This window comes from Hippoglossus hippoglossus, chromosome 6, assembly GCF_009819705.1.
Source record: "Hippoglossus hippoglossus isolate fHipHip1 chromosome 6, fHipHip1.pri, whole genome shotgun sequence".
NCBI lineage: Eukaryota > Metazoa > Chordata > Actinopteri > Pleuronectiformes > Pleuronectidae > Hippoglossus > Hippoglossus hippoglossus.
Genome location: NC_047156.1, coordinates 3,855,686 through 3,882,099, shown reverse-complemented (window position 1 = coordinate 3,882,099; position 26,414 = coordinate 3,855,686). Strand labels below are relative to the sequence as shown.

The following is a 26,414-nucleotide window of genomic DNA, read 5'->3' as shown; positions in this document are numbered from 1 at the left end:
TTATAAAGTACAAAAAAACATCTTTATTTACAAAACAGACCACTGCCCCGGGCCCACAAACCCCTAAATTCAGTGACTACTGTGGAATGTAATGTCTGTGGCTGAGGTTGGGAATTTACTGGACTGAGAGGAACAACACCCAGTGCAAACCTTCAGTATTCTTCCACCCACTTATTTAGTCTGAGTTCACCGGGCCTCTAATGCCACAGGACGGCGACGCTTCTTCCGCGGCCTGAGGCTTCGACTTAGTTAGAGGTCGGTTGCCGTTTGGTTCGCAGCTGCGATCTGAGCAATATGCTTGAACGATCCGGGCGACGGCTAAAGACCCGGGTCGGGCCGGGGGCTGAGGCTGAGGAGAACTGCATCATCACAGTTCATTCTAAATCAATACACATTAAAATAATCACACCATACAAAAAGATATTTAGCTGAAAACCAGAGATGGAGGACTCTACTTTGTGAGAGCTAATATTCACTCGCTCGCAGATGACGGAGGATTTGGGTTCAGTATGCATGTTCTCGAAATGGGCAGATGACTTATGCATGAGTGCGTGTGAATTCTGTTCACACTCCTGAGTGTGTTTGTGTGTGGTTGTGTGAAGGTTGTTCACACATCTGTACGCGATGTTGAGGGACTTCCTGCCTTAAAATCTGTGGCTTTGTGTGCGTCACTGCACAGAGGTGTAATAAAAAACAGCCACAAAATTCTCAGTACATGAGTTTGTGTGTGAGAAAAGATTTGTCATCACGTCGCTGTGCAGGTGACGGTTCCTGCACTTGAATCTTTGAGTGTTATAATGTTATATCTGTGCGATGTGAGGGATTTACAAGCATCTGACATCGTGCATGATTTCATGTTACAAGGTACACGGCCATCTACACGTCTCCATCAATCTGTGTCCTGAGTCCCAGTAGGTGTGATGGACAATAAAAAGGAGGGGGGGGGGTGGGTCGTGTACGATTAGAAGGCGTAACGTGTGCGAATATCCTCCAGCTTCTTAGAGACCTCTGGGGGGGTCCGGTCCAGCTCCTCTGCCACACTCTTCTGCTTGTGAGGGTCCATGCTGTTAAACTGCTCGCACAGGTCTCCATCAATCACATTCTGGAGACGAGACAGAGACGAGAAGGATTCATTCATTTGTTAGTTTCTCTTCACAAACTCACTCAGTAGTTTGGATAATTGTGAGGACACTTATTGACAGTGGACCTCCCGTATCCTTCCAAAGGAAACGGGCTCAGCTCCACCATTGACTTTAACAACAGATACCAACCTTTACTGGGAAGTAGTAGGATCTGAAGCTGAGATGGTCTCTACCGCAGAGTGGAGGGAACTCTGAGCGCATGTGCATCTCTAAATGCTGGAAAAAGTCATGATCCTGGAGAAAAGCAGCAGAGACAATAAAGAAGATTAAGAGAACTGGAAAATAAGGATAAGGGCAACATCAAAATTCTTAGTTATCTAGTTAATTAAATGTTTTATCCAATGAGACTTTTCAGGGCCACAATGATGATTTAGCATCTTACACGTGTGTGGAATCAGTGCTTCTTACCTCATGTGAGGTGAATGGGACCAGTATGCCGATGCCTCCAGACAGCGTGGTGTACACCAGGGACTCTGAACCTCCGGGGATCAGAGTGGTTTTCTGCAGAGACAACACCGTCTCACCTACATGGTAGTTGACGATCACCTCAGCCTGGAGAGAGACAGCGGGGGGGGGGGGGGGGGGGGGGGGAGAGAACTATAAGCTTTTGTTGCTGGATAAGGGTTTATGGACACGCAACAAAAAATATTTCAATGTTTTAAAAGACAGAACAAGGATGGAACACCCTAAATTATCTAGTAAATTACACCCCATAAGTGATTTTTGTAAAGTACCACCCCCGAGCAGGGACTTTTGGGGGTAGAAAGATTTTCCCTGAACTTAATTTAGACCCTGGTCCCTGCGGTGGAAACGCAAAGGTTCCTGGAGAAAGTTCCTGTGGTGGAAATAAGAGGTTTCTTTCTGAATCGGGGAACCTCTAGCCTCTGGGCTGCATACGGCCCCTGAGACAATCAATACATAGAAACCAACTATGAAATACATAAAGATGATTCTCATGACAGCAATTCATTTTTAAAAGTTCTTGAAAAGCACTATACAAATAAAACGATTATTGTTGTAATTATAAATAAAACACATTCCCGCCTGGCTGCATGTCAGGCCATGGTCATTGCTTCTAATAAAAATCTTCTAAATTCTGTCGTCAATTTGTCTGTATGGGGTACGGAATAAAAATAAATTAAAAAGCCGATATACACTGTATGTACGCACATAAATATACAGCACCGGAAACAAGGAGCTCACTTAAGAAATTTGACACACATACATAATTATATTATTTAGTCATTTCACGTCCTAAGATCATTAGCTGCACGTACGTATAAAATACATGAGCAGCGGACTCTGTTACACACACACACACACACACACACACACACGCACTAGAGGAAATTGGTCCGGATGGTCAGACCTAATCCAATAACCATCAAAAAAAAATACTGCTTAACCAATAATTAGATGCAACAATCAGGAGGAACCTTGAAAACAAAGATGGCATTGGGCAGCACTCAACAAACTGTATTAAGGACGTGCATGACGCTGACGCCATGGGACCAGAAAAGCACGGGCGAAGTAAAAATAAGTTCAGTGTCCCAGATCCAAGCGGACGATGCATTTACAGAACACAGCCTCCTCTCATGGGAAACAGGTCTGAATGAAACGAGCACAGTCATCTCCCCCAGAGGGAAGAAACTGACCCTTTTGAGAATTGATATAGACAACTGCACAACTGTATATTATTTTACTGCTGTGGTCATCACCAATATCCTTTTATTCTCTCAGGGCACTCAACACAGTTTGTTAACATTCAGGGTGAAACCTGAGGGCTGTGCCTGTGAATGAGGCTCAGTGAGGCCAGACAAAGAAACAGTCTGAGCCAAGCCAACATGCTGACGTGTAGCAGGTACACGGTTTACCAGGGTCGATATCTTAATGTGATTACATGCTACCTCTCACACAAACAGCGGAGGCCACTGAAGATCACTGAAATTACTGCAGTTCATCCTGAGGGGACCACGACCACATGCACAAGACTCATCCAGCGGCTGTCAGGACATTTTGCTCTAAACAACAAATGTCAACCACAAGAGAAATCAGGGGCTCACCAAAGTCAGAAGGACGCATCCTCTGGTGACAATGAATATCGGTGCAGAATTTGATGCAAACCAATCCAACAGCTCACGAGTTGTTTAAATCTGGACGAAGTGATAGACATTGCTACTCCGGTAGCTTAATAGAATCTCTGAAAAATTATGTGGAGTCGCAGAAATCAATACCAATTCATCTTATTTGATTAAATATGACGTGTGAAATTGATCTGGTGAGCAGTAAAACTTCATCTTTGATGCCATTGTATTGTCCCTGTTTGATCATCACTCAGTTTGGAGGAAGAATCCATTCCCTGTTTATTGGCCACAGTAAAAACATCTGCAGTGTTTTAGCGCCTGAATGAAACTTCCTTAACGTTTTCTCTCCTCATTCAACACTAAGAGCATAAGTGCTGTCTAACATTAGTAGTTAAAATATTTTGAGCAAGTATAAAGCTGTCAAATAAAGAACACGGGCCAGTTAATGACAGTTTAAATAAAACAAGTCTTAACAGTTTTATGTGCATAAATACAGTTTTTGCAGGTTTCAACCAGTTAAATTTAAATCTTTTTGAAGAACATGGAAGGAAATTTAAGAAGAATGTCAAGTAGGACAGACGTGAAGGAATATGACTCCCAGAACTACTTCCACTTCAAGATAACTGAAGATAAGGTGAAGTAGAGAATAAAATCCAAACTAAAACGTAATTTAAAACCAACTTCTGTCCCACATACTGTAGGTGACTCCCTGTGTGGTTTATGTGAATGTTTGACCTTAAATATGTGCAGAACATGTTTAGACAATCAAAGTGTGTGAAATTTGACGAGCCAATGAAAATCTTGCGCTGAATAAAAACGAGAGATGGTTGGAAACATCGTGACTGAAATCCTCCTCACACTGACTTTTGGGGGTTAGGACAGTCGGCCCTTTCATTTTGCTCGACAGACAGCTGTGCATTCTTGATCTTTTGAGATACATTAAATCAAATAACTGAGGAATGCATCTAATCTAATGTAAGACGGCATTTAGCCAAGACATGAATAGTTTATTAAGTTCAACCAGCCAGATGTGAAAAAACACACACACACACACACACTTCTGAATAAAGGAAAAATCCAGCAACCACAGCAGCATCTAAAAACAGACACGGTACATTTCCACATTCAAATAAAATTGTCAATGTGCGCTCGGGCAGAAATAGCGGACAAACACTGTCATAAAGGCAACTGGGACCAACTCATAACGTTTGAATTATAGGGACTTTCCCAGTTGATCTGCTACCTAAACAGTTTCTGACCAGGCTTGAAATGTGGGATATGTGATGCTGTGTATGCGAGTTGTGTTGCATTTGCGAGTAGGTTAAACTTGTGGTTTACAGTGTTGTGCAGTTTGTGTGAGAGCATGTGTGTTGTGTCTGCGGCTGAGGTCTGAGCAGTGGAGGAGGCAGATGAGTGTATCAGGACAGAGCCCAGCGCAATACTGAGATTTCAGCTGTAGAAGCAGTTTGACCTGAATCATTTCACATGTTCAACCTCAACAGCGGCAGTTTTTCTCCCTGAAACACATCGATGCCTGAAGCAACTTATTTAACTCTCTTATGGTCTTCCTTTACACATTTACTTCACTTTTGCCCTTCAACCTATGCTTGTCATGACAATTAGAATATACGTTTTTAGATTTGTTCATTTCTTCAAAATCTAAATCATCAAGTAAAAGTATTCAGACCCTCTGATGTACGGCAGGTTTTGCTAATCCCGTCATGAGTAGGAGCCTAAACAGGTTTGATTTCATTCAAACCCCCTCAACTGCCATTCGTCATTACGACGAGTTTCGACCAGTTTCACTAGAGGGAGGAGGTAGACGTACACGCTGGTCTGTGATCAGTTATCTAAAAAGCTCAGATTTTAAACACAAAACTATCAGACTGAAAAAAATGTTTAACTACCATTACGGCAACATTTTCGAAGAAATGTTGTGATAAATAAAAACATGCGTCACTCAGCTGTTCTGTTTGGGGTGTTGCTTCACACTCTGCTTTTTAATTAGCACCATTAGTTGTTGAACCAGCTTAGGAAGTGTATTACTGCCACCAAGTGAGCGGAACGTAATAAACTCATTCTCACTTGGGATTGTCTGTTGGGCCGGTCCAGTCTAGCGTTTGGTTTACTATCAAACTAACCAATCCCTAACCAGGACTCTGGTGTGTTGGTCGTCCAGCATAACCAACAAAGCAGGCAAGAAAAGCTTTGATCGGGAGGTGACCACGAATCCAATGGTCAATCTAACAGAGTGTCAGAAGTTCTCTCCGATCAGGTCTCGATGGAAATCGCTTGGGAATAAATTGTCTGGCAAATACCCGGCACTACTTGCACCAGCCCTACAGTGAAAGGTGGTGGCGCCTGTCAGCAGCAGGGACCGAAAGACTTATCAGAATTGAGGTCCTGCACGAAAAAAAACAGGTTCTGAGTACGTGGTGAAGTGAGACCAGGTTCCCAGACCCCATCAGACATTTGGAGACCAGAAGATGGCAGTTCAGATGCTTCCTGTCCAATTTGACAGAACACAAGAGAATCTGCTTGGAGGAAGTAGATAAACTGCCATTGATTGATTGTAGACAAATGGTCCATTTAATCCGTTTGAAATTAAGTCTACAAAATAATGGAGGTGAGAAAAAAGTGAATGTTTGAAGTCGCATTGACATCATTCTTCTCTTGATGCAGCTAAGACTAAACGAATGCACACACTGATAATCAGCAGACACCTTCTATAAGAAGAAGAATTTGGTGAGTTCTACCTTCTGTGATGCTCCATTGAGGAGGCCTCTGTCCCATAAGGCTTTGTTTCCTGTGGGGTCTTCATCCACGTCGTCGCTGGTGTTGGGGGGAAGACGCACCTGGTAAAGGAAATGAAAAATGAGGAGATGTATTTCTCTGCTCTTATTATCCCACAGCACTTAGGAACTTTTTTGCTTTGATATTTTCAGCATTTCTTACAAAAAGACAATTGTGCAGGGGTACCGGACCTTCTTAAACAACAAGGGGGTTTTCAGGTCGAATTCATGGATCAAGGTTAATTACTATTACTGAACTTCAAGTGTTTCAAGATCTCATGGGAACCAGGATAGTGACTTATTCCGCTGACATCACATACTGAAGTGTTTTGTCTTTCAATTAAAGGGTGACATTTCTAAATGATTCCACCAAGTTAGACATACACATTCCTAACAATCCGTGTCACTGTACTTACGATGCTGATGTTCCCAAACTTGTCGGCAGATGCCATTGTGTCATAGTCAAGGAGACAGGCTGTCGTCACCCAGCGTGGATACGTGTCATCGGCGAAGATAATGAGCTGGTTCTCGTTACGTCGATACCGAACCCAGAACAGACTCTCCTGGACGTCGGTGACAATCACTCGCTGGCCGATGGTGTGGATACTAGACACCAGGTTGGGTACGTGCTACACAGGAGGAGAACAACAAAGTACACATTGTTAAGTTGGTTTAAAAACACACTAAACATGTACATTGTGCATAAACTATATATAAAGATGGATGAGCGTCTAGATTCGTTCCCACTAAAAGGTCATAAACCCCACCTCTTCCATGTTAATGGCCGATCTCCATCCCCTGACAAGTTGGCAAAGTTTGTATTCAGGAGATTTTGCTTAATTTCTGGATAGATGGCGGAAGTGGAGATGCATCGTCCATCTTTATCCACAGTCTGTGATACTGTGGGGAACCTTTAGCTCTGCCTAATGTGCAGCAGTAGCAGTCATGACTTCATTCATAGTTCATTGTTCCAGTGTGTTACTCATTAAAACCTATACAGTGACACAAGGAAAACTGTACAATGGCCAATAACCCAATTAGTCTCATGATCAGTGTTTCAATAGCAGCACATATACGAGTGTGTAAATGTGTAATCAAACGCAAACCAGGTATCTTGTCTGCAATAGAAGAGTTAGTGAGAAACAACGCGGCACCTTCACAGGCACGTTGTGTAGCTTTCACTAAAGACAGCAGCTGTTCTGTGTGTTTAAGGAACTTGGCGAGTGCTTTCTCTGCCTCATAAGATTTCAGTAAACATTATGAAACGAGCAATAAAATCATCGTAAAACATCTTTTATTAAACAGCACATTTTCACCACCTGCTTTCGATTTGGCTTGTTGCGTGTACGCACACACTTACAAGGAAATACGGACGACACAAAATCAGCCCATGTCTTCAGGCTGTGTGCTTCATTCAGAGCATTTCATTTTTAAGAGCTTATCTTTCGTATATATTGTACATTTCATTTACAGGCTGATCATTTTATTTTGAAGGTCTACTAAATTAGGTTTGCATGCTGTGACACTGCTGCAGTATCATTTTTCACCCCCAGTATAAAGTCTGCAGAAAGTCTGCAGGAGCCGATGTAAGAACACAGCAGGAGATTCTCTGTTTATCCTAATGGCAACAGTACGCTCTGTGAGGCAGTGTAGTAAACCCAATAATAACAAATGTTATGTAATTCAGGCTACTATATGTAAATATTATTACACTTCTTGTCTAAACCTGATTTGTCTGGACGTTCGCGTGAATGTAAATTTATTTCTACGATGACCTTTCTGATAATTGGGTGTAGCTTTTATTTAACCCCGAGACGTGACACAAATAAAGAACTGGGCTGTGTTGTTTATTATTATTTTAAAAAGGTTGATGAGGATAAATGTGAACATATTTAGTTAACAGACATGTTCACACTGCAGTGTCAATTTACCGAGCGAGAATAAGCCTATTATCTCGGAGGATATGAATTATGTCCCTGACCAATCAATTAGTCTGGGGGTCAGTGACACCTTAAGTGTTTGTAAACACTACCAGTGCTACATCCAGTCCACCAGTCAGTCTCTTTAAGGAGCTTTGACATCATTCACAGGCGACAAATACTGAGTGAAAAAGATGCATTTCTAAATTCAGCAGTCCTGGTGTGGATGAAGCTAAATGTAGTTGAACAACAGCAGGTTTCTTTCCTGCTTAGAGAATTACAAGGAACATCCATCAAATTATGTGCCGCCTCCAGGCCTCAACAAGACTCAGACAAGTGTCTCCATGGAAAACACTATTTTCACACTTCCAACGAGGAAGAAAACATTACCGCCTTCAGCAGGAGCATGTCTTATTATTATTAAATGTAAATGTTTGAAAGACGGCAATGTGTCCAAAACGTCCTTTAATCCAAGACACATGATTACAGACATGCAGAAATGTGCCTGTGTGTATTTAGCAGCTCTACTGTTGCTTACCTTGTTTTCACACTTGCGCAGCAGCTTCTTTTTGCCGAGGTCATAGATTCTCAGGAGTTTACCAACTCCCACCAGAATTCGTCCCTGGAATGGAGCAATGGCCAAAGGCACATCTTCTACTGGGGTCTGCCAATCAAAACACAGGGTTAATAAAACACACATTGCCAGATTATATTGGGCAGGTTTTAGGAGAATACATTTGGAGGAAGCATTGTAGAACAGCTTGTCTACTAAACACCCTTTAGACAGAAGGGTTCAGAGCCTCCTTTGATAACGGGAATCCAAGACCATCAAATGTTCTTTAGAATATAAACCACGACTATATGTTTTCTCTTGAATTTTCCCTGCAGCAGTGCAAGTATGCAACAACTGACCTGTACAGGCTAGAGTTCGGCCCATCTGGTCCAGTGCAGGAGCTTAAACCGGTTTTAATCTTATGTGAACCAGCTGAACAGACATTTACAACAGGTTGTGGCGAATTAAAAAGAAGCCTACATCTGCAGCTTGTACTGCATTAGTAATAAGGAGTATTGCAATGTCATTAACATAATATGTTGTTTTATGAAAGGGACCAACAGAGTCCCTTGTGGAGTAATGTCGATCTGTGACATGAAGGAGATGACACTTCCGTAGAGCAACGATGTGTTCAGACCATTTACAACATTTGCGGTTTTGGAGTAAGGACGAGAGGAGCTAAAACTGCCTCGAAATGACGTCAGAATTCAGATAAATAAAAGTGTGATGTGTCACTCGATTGCTCTTCTGATTGTGGACTGGAGTCGCAACACTCTTTCATTGACAATCAGTCACCTGTGACTGATATATAATGACTGCAGGGGTCAATTGCGACCGTTCCCATGAATGTGTTGAGTTTGAAGGGGTTTCTGCTTTCACCTTGTGTTCAGTTCATCCCCAACTAGTCTAGAGACTGTGCCTCTCATCCATCATTTGAAGCCATAGTCTAGTTATCTTGCTGCAGAATGAAGCCCTGACCTCTCGTCCTCGGCTACTTCCTTTTTCTCACTGCTGTCTGATGGCAACAGACAGTAATACTTCCCACAGCATAGTCTTCTCCTTATGATACACCAGTGTAGTGCATGAGTCAAAGTTTAGACTTTTCTAAAACATCCAGTCGGGTTAAGTGGTTGGGAAACCCCTCTAATATGAAGTAGTGGTTGACACCACGGTGCAATACAACACTCATGAGTCACTCCCCCAGTTAATCCACATCAGGTAACAAACGCATGTGGGCTGATGACCTCCACCCCGCTGGAGTTTCTGGGGGAATGCCTCGGGAGAAGTGCATGGCGCCAGGAGCAGTAACATCTGTGTTTGGTGTAACTGAAACTCTTCTCAGTTCTGCCAGTTGCACTTAGAGCATTGAACTCCTCCCTCATGACCAATCCTTATCCCAGCAGCCATCTCAAACAGTAACCTTTTATCTCCTGTTTCATTAATTGAACACGGTCTCTCCACAAGTGTAACTTTACCCAGCCTCAGCCTAAAGCACTGAGCTGCACATCACATAAGAGACAGCAGCAGTTAGGACATGCACAATAAACAAACAAGTCAGAGGTCGCCACCTACAGGCAAAGAAAGGACAACAGGATGAGCTCAAAGAGCTTGACTATTTGGCAGCATAGTCTATTTGGCAGCATAGTCTTCTCCTTATGATACACCAGTGTAGTGCATGAGTCAAAGTTTAGACTTTTCTAAAACATCCAGTCTGGTTAAGTGGTTGGGAAACCCCTCTAATATGAAGTATGAGGAAAAGAAGGAGGGAGAGGGAAGAAAGGATTCAAAGGAAGGAATAAATTCATTCAAAACCACTTAAGTGTCAGTTAAACCCACCTTGTGCACAAACTCCAGCTTCTCCCCTCCACCAGTGAGCCTGTAGGTGTAGATAAAGCCACCGGCCGCCGATCTGGGGTTGAGAATCATGTCTCTGGCTACACCAACCAGAACATACCAGTCATCTCCTGTGTTGGGGAAGCGACACACTGCAACACTGCAAAATATCAAACACATGGAAATGGGGGGGGGGGGGGGGGGGGGGGAGAGGAGGAGGAGGCGTGAGAATTTCTTTCCAGCAAATAATCAAACAAAACATAGAATAAGCAAGTAAATATCTAAGATTGATGACATTTGGCTAGGCAGCATTTTCTCAAAACAAAACATTATGTATTTGAGGATCCTACAGGGTCAGCAACATTATATATAAATAATTTCATAACATTTAAAGCTTCATCCTTGTATAATTGAAACACCTCCATCTATTAAAAAGGAGGATGGACCCGGTGTTAACAGCCATCTTTTCCTTCCTTCATGGTAATAAATGTTCTGCTTCTTCTCAGGATTAAACATGACCCTATAAGAAACCTGGATCTGTGACCTTGGTCCTTCTCACCTGAACGCTGCTTCGTTCTGTTCCAGCTGCACCTGGTCCAACGTTGTGCCCTGTATGGGGTTGATCAGTCGCACGATTGAGGCCCACTGCCCGGCTCCAGCTTTAGGCGAACCGAAGATGGCTTCCGGGAGATTCTCGTTGAGGAAGGCAGCGGCCATCTCAGCGGCCAGTTCCCTTTCATCCTCCCCAGCAGCCTCCACCATCTCCTGCAGGGGCAACACAGCATTTCAAGCATTCGATGATGCAGCTTAAAACTAATTCAGCAAATTTAAGCATAGAAAATAATTAACAGCTGCAGACTTTGAGAAGAGTCATCAGGAGATTACATATCCTGCCCAGCACCCACAAAACGCTTAAGAGCAGATTATTTGGTGCTGTCATCGTTCCCTCAGTGATAGAGAACAGCTGTTCTATGGTTTTAGACGAGAATTATCTTTTCAAATAGTGTTTTATTTAGTTTGCACTTCTTACCTCAGCCATCTGTTGCTTCCGCTGAGCTTTGGTCGCCTCCGTGTAGGCGTTGTGGTCAGTCTCGATCACAATGAGGTTATTGCTCTCTGGGTGGATCACAAACTTTCTGGGAGTGCACTGCAGAGGAAAGGCCACCTGATTGAAGACGGCTCCCAACTTCTCCAAAGCCAAAATTCTGCCAGACAGATAGTGATGTGAGGAAAGAGGAAAGGGAAAGTCACTCACAGCAAATCTCTGAAGATACAGTAGATTAACGAATCTCCACTGAGCTCTTCTACATGCAGACATGTGCCACCAGCAGTTTAAGTGTGTATCCATACCTCAGTGTGTTGGTGGAAATGGCCACTATACCTTCTGGACATTGCTCGGAGGCAAAGCCAGAGGCGTACTCCAGAGTCTCATATGACAGAGGGGTGAGATGGAAGCGAGACTGGTACGAGTAGCTGAGCCAAGAGCGACTGGACATTGCCAGCACCTGTCAATGAGCGAAATTGTATTTTACAGAGTTTTACTACAATTCATCCTCTGATTTATGATTGATCACAAGTCGTTCGGTCTTTTAAATGTCAAAAATCACATATTCCCACAGGTTCTTAAGGCTTAAACTTTTATGTTGAGATTTCCTAACAAATTATATGAAATGCAAAAGCAAACAATGTACTGTTTTGTATTATAGTTAAGTTTCAATTGCATTATCATACTGTTGATTGTATGTAAATGTTGAGTCACGTACAGCTTCCTGTCCCTGCATCCTGACTCTGAAGAGTTTGACAGGTCGTGACCCCAGGTAGCGTGTTCGTGTATCTGACAGGTCGCCGGTGACTGGGTCCAGAACAGTTCTCAGTAGCACACCGTTCTGAGAAGGGGCAAAGAAACAGTGAATATTAGATGGCATGATCGAAAATGTATATAAAGATAAATGGTTGCAAACAGCCTGGATAATGACAAATGTAAATAGACAAGAACTATTAAAATCAGTGTGTATTAGTTAAGACTGTACTGATGGAGGGTAATTACTTGGTTTAACTAGATGTCATTGGATGTTGCAGATATTCTATTAGTCAGTGTTAATATTCTTCCTGAACGCCCCATAAAGAAGATATGTTTCAACTCTAATGTGAGATATATTTGCGTTTATTCATTGGCTATGAAAAGTTACTCCAAGTTCAATATATACAGTAGATGTGACTGTCTTAAGTTTTGTGCGTATGTCGGTGAATGATAAATACCTGAAGTCCAATGTTGAGGTAGAGGAATCCAATGGTTCCCTTTTCTCCAAGCTCATCTTGTTTCTCGACACCTCCCATCTCTACGATACAGAGACTCTCCGGCTGGGCGGGAAGGGCCTGCATACTCAACGGCTGCAGACAGTCCTGAACGTGATAAGGATTCACAGGGTTAAAACAGATTCAACATACAAACAATGTCACTGCAAGTAAACTCTCCTACTAAAAACATATAATGGTAGTTTCAATCACAATCGAATAAACAAATCCCCATATTAAGCCAGTTTTTAATCAGTCTCTTAAACTAAATAACAGGCCTACATCAAAATATAAAAGTGAGTGATTACAAATGCACAAACACTTTCAGAGTCTGACATCACCAACAATTATCTGGGTGCTGCGTTTTGTGCTGAGAATCTATTTAATTTATTAACTGGTGTTACTGTTCTTACCGTAGGGTCCAGAGAGATGATTCGAACAGTGTTGTCGACCAGTCCAACCGCCAGGAACCGGGAGCGCTGCTCACCAGGTGGAACGTTTGCCAGGCTCATGCAAACCACATCTGCGGACATCTCTTTCCGCTCTGTGTACTCGTTCAGCTGGCCAGACTAGAGAAACGAAGGAGACACAGAGAGCAAACTGATTACTATACACCTCAGTCATCACATTTCTCTGGTCACCGAGACAAATTTAGTTTTGGTCTTTAATATTATTTTTTAAAGTTACAATCAAGTCATTTGGTTGTCACATTCTCATTTCTTACCGGGTCCATCTCAAAGTAGACCAGCTCCCCTCCAGTGAGGGCGATCACCACCTGCCGCTGGTTCACCGCGCAGCGGACAATGGTTTTCTTGCCAGGAGTCTTCCACTCATTCACACGCTTGTCTGCTCGAATGTGGCGGATGCCATCTGGGTAAACCTGTGTGGAGAAACAGAGAAGGAGAAAATAAAGATGGAAAAATTTAAGCTATTTATCGCCATTTCTGTGTAGTTGTTTAATTTCAGCTCAATGTTTACAGTCTCTACAGTAACTTCACTGTCGTCTATTGTCATGTTTCTCCGTCTCGTCTATTTTCTCTGTGTGTGTCTTAAAGTTAAAAATATGTTGAAACGGTTCAAATGTATTATTCGCTCACCTGCACCAACGCGTCTTCACCAAGCAGTGAGCAGGACAGGGTGGGGGTTGTTCCCAGAAACCCAGAATCTGTCACTTCCTCCACAGTCTCTCCGATGGACAGAACCAGAGTGGCGTTGACGAAAGACACAATGATGTAGGCATCAAACTCGTCTAGTGATAGAAGCAGAGTTTTTCACATCTGTTAAGACCTTGCATATGTTTTAATGTACAAGTGGGTCATGGGCCAGGGTTCAGCTTTGCCTCATTGTAGAGAACCACTAAATCCACGGCTTTACACAACGCTCATTTCCTTCACTTTGAAAGTAATGTATTCATTTGTAGATTAAAAACCAACAACGATGACGTTTTTCCACCACAGGAGTATTAAGCAGCACTGTTTAAGCACAAGGTTCTGTGTTGTGTATGATTTTACAGTTAAAGAAAACATGAAAGCTTTATATGGCGATGCATATTCTTACAAAGTTAAATGAAACTTTACTGGAAACAAACAATATGTGGGTTTGATAATGTCCTGAGGAAAAAACACAGCCTGTTGAATGCAGACGCCAGAAAACCAGACCGTCTTATCAAATTATTAAGAAAATGCAACGTTTGACTCTTTCAAGAGACTTGAACATCTTCCCCCAGGCCCAAAGAGGATGACAGTTCTGGGAAGAGAAAAAACTCAGCTTGGAAATGAACCACTTTCAGTGCGTAGCTGCCGCCGCTAGGGCCAGACAGAGCTGAAGTAGCCAGGCTCAGTTTGGATACAGCTGCACGGAAGTTCATGTTTAACAGTTATGAGGTTACAGCAACTGTAAAGAGTTTAATTACTGAAATTGTAGTAATGGAAACCCTACCTCTAACAAGTTCAGCCTGTAATTTACAGTTCAGCGTTTGTGACAATTTTACATCCTTGCTGAAGAGTAAAGCTGAACTGTAGATCAGTTAAAAAGACTTAGAAGTGAATTAAACATCCGCATTTATCGCCAATATTCAGTGAGGATACTTTTAAAACATGAGGAATTCTAAGTTTGGAGGATTTGTTACAGCAGCAGCTCTTCTGGTTCAGGAATTAATCAAGGTTTTTGTCTTATTAACGAGAACATGTCAAACATTTTAAAGGAGTAACGAGACACATTGTGTGATTTAAATGTAAAAAAAAGCATCACCACATCAAGAAAACGTTACCGTGAACCTATGTTGATTGACAGGTGGATACACAGACTAATTTGGTGGGGCTTATGCTGTTATTAGTTTAGCTGCAGTTTAGGATTGAAGATGTGTTGAAACTTGTGGTTTCTTAAATCCCATTACACTGTCCTCAGAAGGTGAAACTGACCGAAGCTGCGGTTTACTCTGAACCTTGTTACTGTGTCCTACAGAAATCACTTAAATGCTGTCTTTGGTTAAGTGGTGTCAATTATGGACGTCAACGCAAAGAATGAGATAAACAGGAAATGGTTTGCAGTAACTGGTAGCTAGCATGCAATCAAAAAAACCTTAAATAAGGTAAATAACTAAAGAAATTGGTTGTTTACATTAGCCTAAAGTGAAAAGCTGGGGTGATGTTATTACCTTCCACGTGTCTACGCACGGTCCACACAGCATTGGGGTTACCGGGCAGCTCGGACACAGCCATCTCTGAAACCTGAGAGAGAAGGAAGAGGAGAGGAGGTTAAGAGAATTTAATGTTGATCATTAAATCACATTTTATCATGATACTGTAATGACCCGATTCAATGATGTTACCGTGTGATTAATACCTGGAGGCATCTCACAGGGTGAGTTTGAATCAAACTGGTCTTTATGTTAACATGGATCATTTTATACGTCATATTCAATGCGTCATACACAATGCACCACTTATGGGAGGTTTTGCTTTCCACTGCTGTTTAGTGTGGGAGCTGTTGGTTTCTCTCTTTAATATATTTTATGATCTCAACCTCATGATGTAAAGTGTCTTGCCCTTATGATTGGTGGTGGGGAAATTAATGGTTTTTCAACGCGTTGCGGACGAATCTGCTGAGATCAGAGATGTTCAATCTTTCTTCAGAGTTGTCAGAGAAGAGACATGAAAACTCATCATATCTACAACACATGTGCATCGATGCAGAAACCGAACATGTCCCTGCAGAGTTCAAGCTTCATGCTGTTGTTCGTGCTTTTAAAGTTTTCATTTTAGTTTTCCCTCCGAATGCTGGGCCGCACAGAGCCGCACATACGATACAAAACGTTCCTTTCTTTGCAGTATGTCAGAAAATAGCACGAGCAAAGTGTAATTTTTTTGCCCTTTTCAAAGATCAGCAACTGATTCCTCATCTCAATGATCCTCCTCAAATATTTTTGTGGCACAGGAAGGTCTGAATGTTCTTAGGTCAGATGACATCCCTGCATCCGTTATGGGGTTAGGGGATTTCAGAGTGTGATTAATCTGCTTAATTCTTGTTGAACATTATTTTCCTCTCAGTGAATCTAAATTATTGCATTATTTTGACAACCGTAACAAACAAATAGCCTTCCCTTGGAACATAATGTTCCCTCTCAAATACAAAGAGACACATTGCGCTGTGAGAGATTTTAGAACAAACGCATGTCTGTCCTTGCCCCTGCATATATGTTACAAAGAGTATGTGTATGTACCTCCAGTCCGTGACGAAGGACCCTGAGAGTAGACCTGGGTCCTCGTCCGCAGGCCACATACAGCTGAGGTGTATCTTCATTGGCCAAATCAGCAATCTGTCAAAAACAAGAGCAACAGACGGTGAGCATCCATCTTTCTTTGCTCTTTCTAAATCTGTCCCAATAAACCAAAACTCACCTGACAGGACATGATGGGTGATAAGTTCTCCTGTTCGTCCACCAGCACAAGGTTCTTGAGGGGACGAGGCTGGAAGAAGAAGGTGTCTCCCTCCTCCAGTGGCATCGCAGATGAGAACTCAGGTTCTTCATCATCATCACCCAGGTGAGCGATCTGGTAAAGGTAACTAGAGGAAACAGAGAAAAGACAACATGAGTGGATGAAATCTGAGACATCTGAAGCCTAATAAACTTGAACAACATGAAGAGAACAACAAGATGACAAATAATACAAAAGCTTATGAACAGCATGAAACTCACTGGTTTCCAAACTCTGAAGAAACGAACAAAAAGCCAGTCTTCAGAACACACATGGCTGTTGCCACGGGGATCGTGTCAAAGTACTTCAGCCTGATTTCTGTGACCTACGAAACAACACAGTATTATTCATAACATACATGTAACTGCTATACCTTTTCAGGCTAAGAAGTATTAATCATTTACATCACATTTTTTAGAGTACTGGGTATCAGAGACAATATTATACTGTATATTACATATTATAATATTGTGGTATACATTACTTCTGTTCAATATTTAATTTGTACTGTAGGATAACCTTTAAGCATTAGTGCCATTTAAATTAGTGTAAACTGAAGTTTTTTCCCCCTCTTGCTGAGACCAAACAAATAATGTGAGCTCACGTCTACTGGGGGATCATCTGATAGTATTTTGTGAATAGTTTGAGACAGTTTAAAAATGAAAGGATTAATCTATTGATTAAACTAAAGGACGATTTAATCCCAATTTCTGTTTCCCCATCAGTGCTCACCATTTCTTCATCTGTCTCCAGAGTAACCTTGAAGATGTCTCCCTGCTCCGTCTGGGCCAGGAAGAAGAACATAGACTTGGTCTTGTGTGTGGCTGAGCAGACGAAGATCATGCCACGCTCCGGGTCATCCAAGTCATTCTGGAGGACAGGAGGGAAAAAACAGAGAAAAGCAGAATGAAAATAGATGTGTATACAGAGACCAAAGTAACCAGACACAGATGGATTGTGATGAATTAAATCATGACAGCTTTCACATAAACAGGGAAAAACTCCCTTTCACAGAAACTTGCTCACAACATCCCTCAATTAGAGCTTTCAAAGCCTTCATAAAAACATCACAAAGAGTGTGGAAGCATAAAGCATTGTTTTTTTTATGATGTAGTATTGTATTAACAACTCACCCTGCGTCGTGGAATAGGACAGCGAATGTCAGGCTGGTCTCCGAAATTCTTGTAAGTGATGTAGTTTTCTGAGCAGATCAGAACTCCACTCGGCCCATCGGAACCACCGGGAACTGAACAGAGACAAGCAGTTGGTTTGTGTGTTTCTTTTCAACAGTCATGATTTACACAGCTGGAATCCAAAAGCAGGATGGGCTCTTCTACTTTCAGATCTTTCCCCTTGTTACTTTAAGTTGCTCTTGAAATGCGTTTTGGGCTAAGTCCACACAAATATGTTTTCATTTTAAAACAAATGAAAAACACATCCGCCTTGACGAACATTTTAGCTCTGCATCACAAATACTCGTCGGCTATTCGTGACATTCGTTTTGTTCCACAGTATCTGTGATCGGAGCGTGACAAATAGGGGAAAACCCGAGGACTGAAATTAATAAGTAGGTAGTACGGGAGTCTGCATCGACCTTTCCAAAAATCTGTTTCTGCCTGTCGAGACTAAAAAGTGTAACCAAAGTGGGACTAGTTTCCAGAAGTCTCCGTTTGAGGGGCTTGAAACTTGTGCTGAGATCAGAGATGTTCAATCTTTCTTCAGAATTGTCAGAGAAGAGACATGAAAACTCATCATATCTACAACATGTGTGTGTCTCATAAGGTTTCCTAATCTTACAGCCACGCCTGTGCGTGAAAAACCAATCCAGTACTAAACCAATCCATATTTCAAATCTGCCTAATCTAATTTCAATTTTCCCCACTTGGTGAATTTTGGCCAGCAAGGCTCCTCTTCGCATTTGTCAGTCCAGCTTGCCTTTCCAGCCAACTACTGCAACAGCTGACAAGTGATGTAAACTTTTTTTTTCTTTTTTGCCCTGATCTGTGTAACCACAAATACCTACCGGTGATGAGGAAGTTTCCGTGCTCTTCCAAAGCCTCGCTGTACTTGCGGACCACGTGATTTAAGCCGAGGTCCAGCTCGTAAAAGGTGAGAGTCTGTTGCGTGTTGGCAGCAGCTTCTCCTGTTGGGTCGTTGTCAGCTTCCTGGACACAGACAGAAATCACAGGATAAGAGTTTGGCAAAGTAGCTTAATAACAGCGTGAGACAGTTTGAAGATAACTTTTTGGTAGACAATAAAAAGGTTTGAAAAATGTGTTGAGATCAGAGGCGTTAAATATTTCTCCACTGATAAAGAGACATGACACCCTCATCACATGTGCAGCAGCCTGTGAATCTTTGAGGTCTGTGTCTGTTCTTATAATCTCTTCATGCTGCGTTTTCATGACCTCACCTCATAGTCCATTTCTAAGCACGCAAACATGGGATTCTCAAAGCCAACGTCGACTCCGACTACGTGGTACACCAGTGTGTTCGCTTTGTGTGCTTCCAGTGGTGAGGAGATGGTCAGCCTCGCTGCTGCATCTCTGTTCAGAATATAAACCAGCTTCTGTTTCTCGATTGCTCCTAGACAGGACAAGGAAACACACAGGTATCAAGGTGTGATTTAAATGCTCTAAACACATTTAGCTTACAGCCTCCATGTTTTTCCACATTCCAACTTCAAAGAACATTAACACAACGAAGTCGGAACGACGATTTCACAACTCAGGAAGTGGGACAGTCCGAGGAGCATGTTAATGTACAGTGAGTAAACTTGGGTTGAGATCAGAGATGTTCAATCTTTCTTCAGAGTTGTCAGAGAAGAGACATGAAAACTCATCATATCTACAACAATTGTGTCTTAATGCTTTGCAATCGTACAACCATGCCTGTGAGTGAAAACAAATCCACATCCGTCTCCACAACAGGCTCAACCAGGCTCTTCTGTGCTCTACTAATGTGATCCAACAGTTAAGTGTTTGTAAGAAATACATACAAGCAAAAGTACTAACTAGCTTTGGTAAACATAGTCAATGACATGGTGTGAAACTATAATAAAAAAAGGTATACATTTACTGTATTATGCAAACACTACATGCTCTTTTCTGCCATTAGGATTTTCTGCTCTGGGTTTATTGCTCATGACAAACACAAGTGTAAACTCTCAGATATTCGTACCTATCATAACGGCTCTGCCCTTTGGGTCGACAGCCAGAAACTGTCCGGGAACAATACGCCGACATCCGCTCTTCCCGAATGTTTCCTGGTGGATCTTCTCAAACATGTTTTTTGATGGATGATATTCCAGGATGACAATGCGACCACTGTCACTTCCGATAACAATGTAATCTAAAAAAACACAGACAAAAATAAATACACAACATACAAATACGGTACCTGTGACGGAAACCTTTCCCTAGAAATTCTGAAGTTTGTCCATTTATTCTGAGGTGACAAAAATCTAGATCAAACATTTAAATTTGAATATTAGATTTAAGGAAATCAGAGAGAAATCTTCCCACGTCAAAAGTAACATCAAAAACAGTGGCTAACTAAACACAAACATCATGGAAATTAATAAAAAATAGAGGAAAATTTGATTTTAATGGTCGTTTTAAATGTCATTGTATAATCCATGTTTACAACTTGAGATCAGAGATGTTCAATCTTTCTCCAGAGTTGTCAGAGAAGAGACATGAAAACTCATCATATCTACAACACGTGTGTGTGTGTGTGTCATATTTTGGCAATCAAGGCTCGTCTCTGCTCCACATTTGAGTCTCAAACATGTGATCGCTTTTCGCCTCCAGCTTTCCTTTCCAGCCAACTTCTGCAACAGCTGACAAGTGACGTAACCTTTTTTTTTTAGCCCTGATGTGTGCAAGCACAAATACCTAACAGAGATGTGTTACATGCATGCAAGCGCAGCGGTAACCCTGGTTACAAACCTTTGGTTCCTCCTGTGAGTCTGAATGCCATCAGAGACCTTATGATGCCAAACACCTCCACTGTGAGCAGAGTGTGCACCTTTCCCGTGTTGGCATCTGGACGTATTATTTCCAAGATCTTTCCCCTGGAAACAACAATCTCCTGCAGCTTGGTTCCTACCAAAAATAGAAACAACACATTTAAGTATTCAGCATGTTCATGTGTGAGACAGGAGCAAATTATAGTTGAAGCCCAGGAGATAATTCACCAGTTTTTCCTACTAAATTGTGCTTTTATATTCGCCAAGCCTGTATAGTTTGTCCTTGTGTCATGAAATAAAGCCACATTCTATAAATCGCATATAAATAATAAGGTACGACCTTAAAATGAAATTATTTAGTCATAAAAATAGTTAAATCTATGACTTTGTGTTTCTAATTCTACCAAATGCTGAGAGAATGACCACACAATGAGACAACATCACGATAAATTTTAAACATCAAACCCCAGTTGTGGCAAAACATCTTAGTTTCCCAAGACGAGAAGAGAATTATTGGCCGTGCATTAAATCTGAAGCAGTGAGAAAACATGTGTTTTGATACTACAGTCAGGAGTGTTGTGGTTCTTCCCATTAATGTGCAGTCATAAAAAAGAAAAGCAACGCCAAGCCATCTGAAAACTTAAAATTAACAGGCCTGTGCATCAGCTGAATAAACCCCAAACATACACATTCAGAGAAGAAGGCAAATATCCCGTCAGACTGCAGAACAATCTACCAGACATGTAAACAGAGACTTCACCAAGCATTTCAAATATTGACTGATTGAAAAGAAGGTCGGACAATACAAGCACTACAGGAGAAAGTGTGGAGTGCAGACAACCAGCAACCTGGGGGTCAGCTCACCTGAGAAGTTTCCATGGATGGCATGTGTGATGCCAGTGGCGCGCTGCAGGGTGATGTTGTACAGGAACATGGCTCCTTCTCTGCGGCTCCTTCCCCACAAGGTCCTTCAGGGGCAGCAAACTGAGCGCTCGGCCCGGCTAACACTGGAGAGACGGAGAGGGGAGAAACAATCCTGTGTGAACTCAGATGTAACCAAACACATTCCTGTGGTAAAAGGTACACTGTGAACCTGCTCGGGTTACCAGTGGCTGGGTACAGTTCAATTGGGTTAAACAAACACCAGTAAGTCACACTAGAAAAAGGAGAAAGTGCAGAAACTAACAAATCGTTTCCAAAACTAATAAACTCGACCCGGCGAAGCTACAAGAAGTTAGCAGAGGGTTGAAACACCGAGGGGGCGCACAACATGACTGTTTACATGCTAGCAGCCGCCGAGCAATGCTAACGCTAGCTAACTGACACTACTACTACTACTACTGCACGTTAGCTTGGCGAGGGAACTTTCGCGAATGTTTTGCCAAGTTAGCTTTTAGATTGCGCGCTAGCTAGCATCGCGCAACGTGTTACTTTCGCGTGGAACTGGTGCGAAGGCCAGACCGAGGACACATGCAGCCGGATGTTAAGTTGTACTCAGCGGGCTGCGGAGCCTCCATTCATACAAAGCGCCACTTCTTCGTGACGCATCCTCTGGTTTTCCTGCCATTTCACTTAGCATCGTACGGACTGCGCGTTCAAAACGACGCCCCGTTAACCGCGGACACGTTGCACAACGATACTTTAGCATATTTACCGGTGTGTTAAATAAGATGCGTCTGATTTCTGCTGGATAAAGTTTCATTGATTCAAACTGTTTTCTCCGATTCTCCAGGAAGCCGACGACGAGCCGCCGTTTGTGGGTCCTCCGTTCACCCAGAGCGCCGTCGCGTCAGGTGGCCTCCGCGGTGCCTGATAGAAATCCAACACATGTTGCAGTGGTGGAGCGTCTCCAGCAGAGATCGACAGAGACCTGGGAAACTCATCGATTAGAGTCAAGCAGGAGAAAGTGTTCCGCCCGGTCCACATCCGTTTAGAAACTCACACACTCCACCATCACCGACAACAACTCCTCCATTTCTAATATACAAATACTTTAAAGGTCCAGTGTGTAAGATTTAGGTGAAATTGATCTATTGGTAGACATTGAATATAAAATAATCCTAGTGATGTTTCATCTATACTGTACGAATTGTTGTTTTCCTTACCCTAGAATGGGCCCTGTATATTTAAATACTTTATATTACATCAGAGCGGGTCCTCTCTATGGAGGCCGCCATGTTTTTTACAGTAGTCCAGACTGGACAAACTAAACATCTTATTAGTTTTTATGACAACACACTGAGGCTTTAAACATTGATACATACACTTTTCCATTATATTACAAATGGATTATTTTATCAAGTTTAAAGTTGTATTTGTCATATGCAAGTTAGCACAGTGTCAACAGTACAATGAAAGGTGTTGGACAAGAAGAAACCGGTCAGCTCTGCAGTGCAATAGTTAAGAATACAATACAAAACTAAGACTATATACACTGAAAGGTGCAGTGTGACATTGAAGTACCAATGTTGTAAATACTGTTATTTTGCTGATGTTCTCAGTTACACACGGCATCTATTGCACGTCTGTCCGTCCTGGGAGAGGGATCCTCACATGTGTCTCTTTGCGAGGTTTCTACATTTTCCCTCCTGTAAATAGTTTTTTGGGGTATTTTTACTCTTGTTGAGGGTTAAGAACAGAGGATGTCACACTTTGTAAAGCCCTATGAGATATATTGTGATTTGTAAAATATGAGCTATAAAAATAAAATCAATTTGGAAGATGTCTTGATTTCCATCTAAAATACAAGAAATTTATAACAAAACCATTCATTTTGCTTTCATCTACCCATGTTTATTGACAAGATATGTTTTTCTTTAAAACATTCTCCAGGTTTGGATTCAGAGGAGTTTAATTTTGTGAAAGTTATGTTGTCTTTTATTTCTGGATTTTCACAGTAAAAGCTCTGCCTGTTGAGTTCCAGCCTTACCCGGGCAGTACACTGCTCCATGTTAATTTTGATAAGACCCCAAAAAAGGGGATGAACACCCTCACCAGACATGATACTATTTCCTCTCCAACACATTAAGGATGCAGCCTCTCAGTCACACCTTATCAGACGATAAGTTCCAGACACAGAACAATACATTCACACAAAGCTTTTACAAACAAATTTACAAAGACAACTTGTCTCAGAACCTCGTTTGTTGACCAAATTTCCACCACATACGATACAAGTTCCCATCTCCGACTCTGTCAGGACTGAAGATTTAACTTCAGTGTTCATGACATGGACAAAAGTGAACATATGGCAATGAAATAGTCACAATAAATTGTCACAATAAATTAGACCATAGGCAGGGCAATATAGCCAGATCATATCAAGTTTTGAATTTTTCATATCAGTCGGTATCGATAATTATCCCGATAAATGTTACGTTATTGTTTGTTTGAAGTTTAAAAGTCTTGAGTCAAGATTGTGGTTTTAAATTCTTATAAACACCAAAACATTTTACAAATCTGAGGTAAATCATTGATATATTAAACCTCTTCACTGGGCTTAAACAATGCATATTCATATTTTGTTCATATTTGTATATATTTTCTTTAATATTATCTATATATTTCCTTACACCAGAGTATTGCATGTTACTTATTATTAGTTACTGATGCCTATTTTTGACTCTTGCTGTTGTGATTTTTTCGTGACGTTTGTGTGTGGGTTTTCATATAAGCCATAAGTCGTTTTTACCAAACCCCACTCGAATTATTAACATTTCATTCATGTATTTTGTATTCATGTTGTGTGTAATTAACTAAACGTTTATGTGTCCGAAATACTCTAATCAATCATGATACGTGAGACATTTTAAGAAATGGTTTCATTACAAAATATTCATATGCAATTGTTATAATGATCATCTTTCATTTCCAGTGTTTTAGGTGTTAAATGTGGCCGTGCACCTACAGACTCTCCTACAATTACAGTCCTCTTCACATCATTTTGACCTTTGCAGTCTAATACTATGGATCAAATGTTCTGCAGCAGTTGTCACTGATGTGCCCAGCCCAGCATTTTGAAATAGAGAAGATAAATACTGGTAGTGTGATATATAAGAGGTACAATATTTCCCAGTGTGGTGCTAATTTGTAAATACTGTATGTGCATCCATGCGTGCTGATTTAATGGGCCTCTCTATAGGGACTTTAAACAATCAGTAATGACTTGTCAGTGTAGTTTGCAGTACGTGCACCAACAGGCTCAACCGAGTGTACATAACCCCTACAGTGTCCCTGAATGAATTTACACCAAACACAGAGGAGGGTCACAAAGACGAGGGTGATGGGGGAAATTCAAAACACTACTTTACCTTTCAAACAATGAAAAAACGTGAAAAACAGCGAAAAGTAGTGAAAGTAGAACTATTTGGTGAGTCATCCCATTGCTGTACATGTTACAACAGCCTGATGCTTGCTGAAGGTGTGTCGAGGATTTCCTCTATTACACTATTCCTAACTTGTCTAAGAGAAAGAAAACGCTCCATTAGAAGCTTCTTTACAAACAATGAGTCACCACACTGATGTAGGGGATCGGGTGTAAATGCTGGTCTCAGGCTACTTCCTTTAAAAAATGCACATTTATATAATCTATCAAATTGCTTTAATTAGATGCTTTCACTGAATTTATATATACTGATTTTGTATATTAATTCTGTAAAAACATTTCAAATTATATATATAATAATATTATTATAATGCACATACATCCACACATATATGCACATATATACATACATACAGTACATACATATGTCCATTTATGTACATACATATATATATATATATGTACATACTATATACGTGTATACAAATGCTTTTGTATGTATATGTTGATGTGTGATTATATATTTATATATATATGTGTATATATATAGTATTTGTAAATATATAGAATACATGTATGTGTATGTTCTATTGTGTAATTATGTATCTTTGATTGCGTATATACACATATACACGCACACAAGACAAACATCTGTGTATATACACATTCATACACACATAAACACACTGTACAAGTACACACGCACGTATATACATGTGTATTCACTCGTGTTTGTGTGTATATGTTGATATAACGGTGTAATTCCTCCACACTGAGAGTGTGTGTGAGTTTAATTGTGAAAGGGTCCAACAGGAAGTCGTGTATTGAGGCGGGGGGTGACAGCGGTGGTCGGCGGCTCTCAGAGGATCTTGTCTCCCGGGAACTCAGCAGCTCGACGCCGCCTCCTGCTCCTCCTGTCCCCGCTGGTCACTCCTCACTCCTCGGTCTGCTCCTGGTGCTGGAGCCTCGCCGCCCGGGTCCCTCTCCACGGATCCAGCCCCCCCTCTCTCCAGCCGGTACCCGCCGCTACGGCTGTAGCCGCTAACGGGTTCTCATTGTCTCCGTGGCCGCTCGTGTAGCTTCGCGAGGAGGAAAGAAACACACATTTAGATTCAGGCAGCGTGAGCGCATGCTAGGAGCGAGGAGGAGCCGCTCGGTGCCCGGAGCAAGCAGCAGCAGCGGCGGCAGCGGCAGCAGCGTCGAGCCGGAGAAGGACCGGTTGGTACAGTCAGATGTGAGGCTGACCCGCAGCGAGGTGAGTGTTTTAGAAAACATCTTAGCTTGAGTGCTGGCTCGTGATCTGTGGGGTTTTTGTGGATGTGCACACACAGCACTGTTGTGTTGGTGCTGGTGATGATGACGATGAAGAGGATCCTCATCCTCCTCATCCTCCTCCTGTGTCTGCTGCTGGTGTCGGAGGCCATCGGCTCTTTGCTGTGCCCCCTGCCTGACAATGTGTCCTCTTCTCCGCACGAGCCCTCTCACAAACACCGGCTCCCTCCAGCTTTGATTTAACCTTCGCACG

General features: G+C 41.9%; 1 protein-coding gene across 1 annotated transcript; it reads right to left on the bottom strand.

Moving 5' to 3' along the window:
• On the bottom strand, positions 1–22,515 carry sf3b3 (splicing factor 3b, subunit 3). Its single transcript, XM_034587277.1, has 27 exons — positions 22,220–22,515; positions 21,430–21,572; positions 20,546–20,701; positions 19,776–19,946; positions 19,009–19,181; positions 18,619–18,760; positions 17,729–17,841; positions 17,328–17,465; positions 16,817–16,920; positions 16,518–16,683; positions 16,340–16,435; positions 15,275–15,347; positions 13,716–13,867; positions 13,343–13,498; positions 13,032–13,187; positions 12,583–12,726; positions 12,087–12,209; positions 11,674–11,828; positions 11,354–11,528; positions 10,883–11,088; positions 10,327–10,483; positions 8,476–8,601; positions 6,435–6,647; positions 5,983–6,081; positions 1,551–1,694; positions 1,272–1,376; positions 1–1,102 (listed from the first exon to the last, which is right to left on the bottom strand). The coding sequence occupies exons 2-27, from the start codon at positions 21,497–21,499 to the stop codon at positions 962–964; spliced, it is 3,654 nt and encodes a 1,217-aa protein (XP_034443168.1). The 5' UTR covers positions 21,500–21,572; positions 22,220–22,515; the 3' UTR covers positions 1–961.
• Between the last annotated feature and the right edge of the window lie 3,899 nt (positions 22,516–26,414).